The sequence below is a fragment of the Clarias gariepinus genome, chromosome 2, assembly GCF_024256425.1.
Source record: "Clarias gariepinus isolate MV-2021 ecotype Netherlands chromosome 2, CGAR_prim_01v2, whole genome shotgun sequence".
Lineage (NCBI taxonomy): Eukaryota > Metazoa > Chordata > Actinopteri > Siluriformes > Clariidae > Clarias > Clarias gariepinus.
The window spans coordinates 42,289,959-42,298,120 of NC_071101.1; the positions used below are offsets into that span (position 1 = coordinate 42,289,959).

The 8,162-nt window shown below is 41.2% G+C and overlaps 1 protein-coding gene across 1 annotated transcript; it reads left to right on the forward strand.

The window, feature by feature from the left end:
- The first annotated feature begins 4,652 nt into the window (after nucleotides 1-4,652).
- ccn2a (cellular communication network factor 2a) lies at nucleotides 4,653-7,396 on the forward strand. The gene is made up of 5 exons (XM_053480953.1): nucleotides 4,653-4,973; nucleotides 5,154-5,370; nucleotides 5,487-5,741; nucleotides 5,854-6,065; nucleotides 6,189-7,396. Exons 1-5 carry the CDS (start codon nucleotides 4,920-4,922, stop codon nucleotides 6,483-6,485), a joined length of 1,035 nt encoding a protein of 344 aa, XP_053336928.1. The 5' UTR covers nucleotides 4,653-4,919; the 3' UTR covers nucleotides 6,486-7,396.
- Nucleotides 7,397-8,162: the final 766 nt, after the last annotated feature.

Here is an 8,162-nt window from a genome sequence, read left to right on the forward strand (position 1 = left end):
GGGAAACGTGACCAAACCATACCACAGGATTCCCCTTTACCATTCACCCAGTGAGTCCGGAACACCACAGAACAGAAATTTGATTAGGGTGTAAAATAATCTGTAAGGCTTTGCTAACTATAGTTGATTTCCAACTATGTGCCTCTGTAGGGCGTTTCTGTAGGATGATGTGGTTATATTCGGAACTGCTGGCCTTTAAGGTCAATGAGTTATTCACATCAGATTCATGTCATACCTGTCAGATTTAACACTAGTATAACACTGGAAATGGCATTGAAAAATCATGTTCGTTGTTGTAGATGAGAATTTTTTTCTAGTGAAGAACATTTTAAAAACCATTACAACTTCATGTGGTCTTGGGATGATTTTAATATGAGTTAACATCACAAACAGTAATAATAGTTACTCATTAAACATTCTAGAGCACTCTCTAGAATGACTGAATGAATGGCTGATGATTTCTACTGGAATAAAATATTGAACACTGAGTTCTACACATGTGTATTAGACTCTGTTGAGAACCTTGTAGTAATGAGACCAGTGAATTAAACATACTGCACCCTAAATTGAACATTAAACTGAACCATGATGAGTGCAGCGTTGGGAATCAACTAAGCCATAATTTCTTATTGAGAAGATGCCCATTTTTAATGAAATAATATTTCGAATTATTTTCTGACATGAACCATGATGTACACTACCGTTCGAAAGTTTTAGATCACTTTCTAACTCCATGATGGTTCCTGATTTTTATTTCCTTCTACATTGTAAAGGAATTCAATTTATTTATTTTATATATAGCGCTTTTAACAATGGTCATTGTCTCAAAGCAGAATGCTAAAGGCGTCCAAAAAAATGCATTAATCTCCTTTGAACAGTTAATGGTGAGATGTTTCTGCTACTTCTGCTCTGTAAAAACTTCATAACGCCTCTAATCTGAGGTGCTGTTAATTGGTCATTTTTCAGGCTGATAACTCTAAATGAACTTCTCGTCTGCGGCAGAGGTAGGTTTTGGTCTCGCCCTCCTGGGATGGCCTTCATGAGAGCCAGTTTCATTATGGTGCTTGACGGATTTTGCAAATGCACTTGACAATCCTGTTCTTGCAAGAACTATTACAGAAAGGCTGACCTCTGTGTCTTAAAATAACAACTACCTGGTGTTTTTCTTGTTGTTACATAATTACCTAATCCCATATGTGTTATTTTATAGTTTTGAAATCCCCAGTATTGTTGTAGAATGTAGAAAATAAATCACTAAACAAAAAAAAGTGTTCTAAAACTTTTGAACGGTAGTGTATATATACAACTAGGATGGGATGCTAGTCACCAATACACCAATTTCTATGTGATTGGGAGGCAAGAAGAAACCAGAGAACATAGAGGGCAGCCTATCCCAGGGCACAAGGAGGGCTATACCCTGGACGGGATGCGAATCCATTATAGGACACACACTCACATGATCATTCACACACTGTGGAAAAATTAACCTAATCTGCATGTCTGTGAACTGTGGGATGAAACCAGAGCACTACAGGAAGAACTTGCAAACTTCTTGTTAGTATCATCATCAAAATAAACAAAAACAGTTGTATGCAGTTATTCTTGAAGACCCCACTGGGCATCATGGTAATCTCAGACTGACGTTTTTAGTTCTGGGTTGACAGTTGTGATGTTATATTTTAAACAAACATGGCTTCCACTATTAGTTGGCCCTCAATGGTTCGGACCAGTAAAACATAATAGAAAGATTATATCTGAAGTACTTAAACAAATTATAATTATAATATCCATGCTGCATTCAGTGCATTTTGTTGTTATTTTTCAGTTTGAGAAGCCGAACAAATAATCTTCAAGGCTCCAAACAAACATATGTGTGCTAATACGCTAGTTATGTGAATAACCTGACTTCATATCACTGAAATCTACACAGCAGCACATAACACAGGCTGGTTGCGTGATTGGGCTAAGTAAGCAAAAGCAGATTAGCTTTCTTCTCAAAGCACAAATGCAAGAACATCTGTTTTATGGTGAAATAATCGAGCTGTGTTTCTGCTGGCCTAGAGCCTACGTGTCTGTTTTTTCGTCCATAGTGCCTATTCCCATGCATTCGTCTAGTTTTGCACATGTGGAACTAATAACGTGTGGAGGTATTTTTAGAGCTAATACAGAAGGATCTGCTAGACAGCTTTCTGGTGCAAGTCACAATTCATTTACTAAGCTAATACTTTATGTGTTTGGCAGTCATTAATGGATCTGCAGTTGTTTGCCTCTGCGATGCGAGAGAATCAGGAATAAATGTTTGGAAACACTTTAAATTCTGTTGAACACCATTGTTTTTGGTTGAACACCATTGTTTTTAGAGAAAACTTTTAATATTTTTTTTTTATTTTATATATGCTGTATATTGAAATTAGTAAGTAAAAGATATTAATTAGTGATGTTTTTGCTGGTGATCTGCATATGTTCATCACTGCTTGAAGGACAAGTCTGAAATTTTCAGACAGTCAAAACACTAGAAGTCGGAACATTCCAGCATGTCCAAAACAAGAACCAAGTGCTTTGATCTGGTCTAAAAAAAAAAATAAAAAAAATGACCGGTACCACATAGACGGCATATTTCAGGGGAGGACTGGAAAGTCAATCCGCCAGCTAATGCATTTACTAAAGTGGGAGCAGGCGAGACAAAACGAAAATGTGATCCTGGAACCAAACGGCAGCGGAAAATTGCCCCCTGGCAGCATGAAAGTATTTAGGATCTGTTATTTTTGTTCAGAGAACAATAAACCACCTAGAAATTATGACTCAAAAAAAAAAAAAAAGCCCCCAGCCTCCGTTACATCCCTCTTCCATTGCTAAGGAATGGGGAATGTGGCCACATGGCCACATCCCTCCGAAGTATAATTAAACCTTCTATCCACATGCATTTATTCCATTGGAGATGGAAGTCTTTTCCATTACATTATCAAAGATTGACCTTTGACCCATCATCATGGCAGCCTGACAAAATTAGATGCTGCTTACATAATCTTGCTTGTCCTTATTACTTTTTTTTCTTTCCACAGAACATCACAGAGCATGTCAGGCGATTAGGATGTGTGCGACTCCTCCTACAATAATAGTTGACCAAATACTGCATAGGGGGTAAAAGGTGCCCTCTGGAATGTATATTCAGGAACACACTCATTGTTGGAGGTAAGTTTTTGGTCAGTTTCTACCCACACAAAGGGGCACAGATTAAAGTTCAAGCACATTGAAGTGAAATAGAGCTGAACGTATTTATTCCTGTTCTGGGAGGTAGGAACGCGGGCGCTTTGAGCTTTAGCTCCAACACAGGATGACGCTAACACACCTGAGGCATGCCACACACAAAGCCGGGTTTATTTTGCAGGACACTTACACCACAATGTTAAGAATTGGCAGGCTGTTGGGTCACACATGCATGGCACAATATGCACTGGCATACTACAACTAACCAGAGACTCTGTGTGTGTGTGTGTGTGTGTGTGTGAGTGGGTGTGGTTGTTCGATGTTTTTGTGCAAGAACTGGCAGCCTTTTACTCAGGAGGAATGAGGGGTTGTTGACAGACAGGCTACATTACCATTCGGCAAGGCCGTTTCCAGATGGAGCTCCTACTGTACTCCGTTGGCCAGACCGCAGAGAGAAAACGAAAGAACAAGGGAGGAGGAGGAATAGACGGAGTCCACAAGAGAGACAGAGGGCTTGGAGTGAAGATTCCCTTATAAGGCAGGCTTCCTCCGAGACAGCATGCGTGTAGGAAAAGCATGTCTGCTGGCATGGCCAGCACATTCCTGCAGCTCTCGCTCGGAGCTTTTCATTTCCGATTGGCCGCCGTGCAAGGGCCAGCGTTCCCTTTCCTAATAGGAGGGTGTTCTGGATCCTTTTCTCACTTTCAAAATACACAAACAGACAAGTCTAGCCACTTTCCTGGAGCTATGCGTCTCTGTCTATCTAGCGTCTGGATTCAGACACCTGCACTGTGTACTGTATAGACTAAACTGTAAAACAAAAAAAAAGGGATTAATCTCCAGCTCAAGCCTCAGATGAAATTAATCTAGTGGCATACACTTGAGGCTTTATGGCTTTAATATAAGCATGAACATGTTAAAAGTATTCGATTTTTATTTTATTTTTTCTATTAAAAGTCCATTCCTATGAAATGTTAAACTCATTGTTTTTTATTTGTCATAGTATTTATGTCTCATTTTTTGGCACATCCAACAAACAAATATGCAACCCTGGCATCACCATGGTATAAAAACATGTTGGCATCGGCCAATTTGTTGAGCTACGATTCCCAAAAAAGCAGCCTCTCTCTCTTTTTCTCTACCTCTCTCTCCCTGACACACACACATACACGCAGACATGAAGAGGGCAGGACAGTGCCAAAGCTGCATTTTTTTTTTTATTTTGCTATGTGACAGCTCCCTCTCGGTCTCAGACAGCTGGAATGTGGGATGGCAGGGGGTGCAAGTCTTAGGGTGGGGAGGAGTGGTGGAGAGGTGGAGGAGAAGGAGGAGGAGGGCAGGAAACGAGGAAAGTATGCCAGGAATGTCCATGTTTATCCAGAGCTCCATTCAGCCAGTGGCGGCCCACCGCAGCTCAGCGGGTATAAAGGCGGACCCTGCTGCTGCCTTCAACTCAGAACGACTCTGACTTCCCTTAGAGAGAAGTGACGAGGGCTGAGCAGACAAAGCAACAGCCTAGAGAATCTACGCTCTACCTTTCATGGAGAAGCCTTAGCTCAACGAGATCGACTCGATCGGATGCAAGACAGAGAGACAGCCGTCTGAGAGAAGATTACAGCTCGAGAAACTCGGAGGAAGACTTTGCAAGCATCTCAAGGAGAGATTTTTTGCACGCTGTTTTAAAACAGGACGAAGACAAGACGAGAGAGAAAATGTTTTCCGGAATGAGACTGATTTTTGCACTCTGCTTCACTTTCTTCAGCTGGGTAAGTTGAATTCTCCTAACAGGATTTTAGACTCTATCAGTCTAATAGTAACCAAGCAATCAGAAAAACATACCAGTAATTCTAACAGTTTGCTTTAAATGAGAGAAAGCGTGAAGAAAATCAGTCAGTGTGTAGCTTTTGGATGAGATTATAATAATGTTTGCTTTTTATTATCTTTAGGTGGCTGCTCAGGAGTGCCCCAGCCAGTGCCAGTGCCCCAACGTGGCCCCAAAATGCCCACCAGGTGACAGCTTAGTTCTGGATGCCTGTGGGTGCTGCCGTGTATGTGCTAAACAGCTGGGAGAGCTGTGCACTGAGAGAGATGTGTGCGACCCTCACAAAGGTCTCTACTGTGACTACGGGTCACCAAACAACCGACGCATTGGAGTCTGCACTGGTAAGCTTTCAGCATATGACTTGAGACTGTGGAATGGCAACTAATTCTCATTACATTTACGATCGTTCCTGACTCCTATCTCCATGTTAATAATTTCTTTGATCTTTCCACAACAGCTCGAGAGGGCGCCCCCTGCGTGTTTGGAGGAAATGTGTACCGCAGCGGGGAATCATTCCAGAGCAGCTGCAAATACCAGTGTACATGTCTGGATGGTGCCGTGGGTTGTGTGCCACTCTGCGGCATGGACGTGCGACTGCCCAGCCCAGATTGCCCCATGCCTCGCCGGGTCAAGGTGCCAGGAAAATGCTGCGAAGAATGGGTGTGTGACTCACCCCCCACCACCAACTCCTTCATGGGCTCCTTTTTGCCAGGTAAGAAGCAAGACCTGTTCTTACATTGTTAAATTAATGTATGTCAATGTAAAGCCAGTATCTTGATGATGCCATTGGTTTTAACCGAGTCTTTGTATTCTTTTGGATATAGCTTACAGAGAAGAGGAGACCTATGGCCCAGATCCTTCTATCATGCGCGAGAACTGCCTGGTTCAGACCACTGAGTGGAGCGCATGCTCAAAGACGTGCGGTCTTGGCATCTCGACTCGTGTAACCAATGACAACCGCGAGTGCCGTTTGGAGAAGCAGTCTCGTCTCTGCATGGTCCGTCCCTGTGAATCCCACCTGGAGGAGAAAATCAAGGTAAATGTCAGTGGACCACAGTCCAGCTATATTCTCACTCAAACCTCTTTTATGATTTTACTGTTTACTTTTCACTTCTTGAATGTTGTTTCTAAACCCAGTCCTTTTTTATCGCTTCCATAGAAAGGAAAGAAATGCATCCGTACCCCTCGAGTATCCAAGCCCATGAAGTTCGAGGTTTCGGGCTGCACCACCACCAAGGCTTACAGACCCAAATTCTGTGGAGTGTGTACCGACGGCCGCTGCTGCACTCCTCACAGGACCGCAACCCTGCCCGTCGAGTTCAAGTGCCCTGACGGCCAGGTCATGAAGAAGCAAATGATGTTCATCAAGACATGTGCGTGCCACTACAACTGCCCAAGCGAAAATGACATCTTCGAGTCCATGTACTACAAGAAGATGCACGGTGACACAGCATAAACAAAAAACTGTGTGAGCTGATCGAAAAAACAATTCCGTCCACTTGAACCAGATATCCATCTCGTATCACAGAACTGTACTCGTCTTATGTCTTACGTCTTAGTTTTCTTTTCTTTTTGTGTTTCGTCTTTCTCTGTTGTTTATCTGTATTATCATATCCAGTGTGTCATGATGGACGTTAGAGGCTCCTGGGCCTCAAAGTGAGTGGAAACGGATAAAAAAACAAACAAACTGTCGTTTAAAAAAAAAAAAAAAAACAAAGCGACAAAACATTACTGCACTATAACTTCGGCAACACAACTAGTTGCTGATTAGCCTGATTATGGTAATCCCCTCCCCCAAATTGTGGTGGGCGGATCCAAAGAGTGGTGAAAGGTGAGGAGGGCAGCAGACTTTAACCTCAGAACAGAAGCTAGAACGCCTCACCCAAGCGAGTGAGTGAGAGAGAGAGTATGAATGTGCCCTTGTTTGTAGCTAACAGAGCTCTAGCCAAGCTTTTTTTTTCTTTCGAGATGTTAAGACCAGCAGAAGGTGGTTCCTGCAGCACTGAGAGTTAATCTTCGACTAACCGATTCGAAAAGAGTTGGTATTTTGTCAAAAGGGGAAAAAAAAAGAAAATGACTGGACGATTTGCAGCTTCATTCCTTTTTTTAGATTTTTTTTTTATGAATGCTGTAAATAATGTACATAATTTTTGTACAGGTTAAGTTAATTTAAATTTAAAATCTTTGTCTTTGTTATTTGTCTGGCTTCACTTTTTTTGTCTAAGGATTTCTTTGTTTTTATTTTTTGGCTGACGTGACTGTTCTTGTTACAGTTCTTGTATTATTTTATTGAGAAGTGTGACCAAAAAGTTACATGTTTTCAACTTGTTTTGTAGTTTGGAATAAAATGTTATATTTTTATATAAATGATGTTTCCAGCTGTTTTTATTAGATTTCCAATATTCACATGCTCAATAACTTATTCAATACACATATACAGTACAGGACACTTCTACGGTTATACACAAATATGTCACATGACCACAAAAAAAAACTATGTCACTAGACTAGCATGTACCCATAAATTGTTTTTCTTCCATAAATTTTCTTTTTTTCTTTACTTCCTTGTTTTAATGATAAACAAACAAATGTACAGTACCCACAAGGACAGTACTCTCAGAGATTCCTTTCCCAAAAGAATTGGGAGATCATGCAAACTCCATGCATACAGACACAGGAATCGAACCTGGCCGGGTAAATGCCAAACTTACATGGTGAATGGAAAAAAAAAAATGATGCATGTGTTTAGTTGTTTTTTTTTCATGTGTCACTTTCATGTGTGGGTTTCCTCCCAAAGTACAAGTCATGCGGATTAGACTAAATGGTATTTCCGGTGTTGGCACCTTGTCTACTGTGTAGCCAGCCTCCTGGGATGCTGTACAGAATAAAAGGTATACAGAATGAATGAGTGAGAGTAAGTGAGTTATTAGATATAGAGCACCTTAGCAAGAACTGGAATCTTTCTGCACACACTCAAGGGACTGAAACATTACTGCCCCCTGCTGCCCAAATGTACTATAACTCCTGCAAACAGGTTATATTACTTCAGTAAATCATTTACTAATTAAACCAATAAAAAAATCAAGATCAAAGTGTTGTACATATAATACTCCAGGATGCCATCTTTGACGGA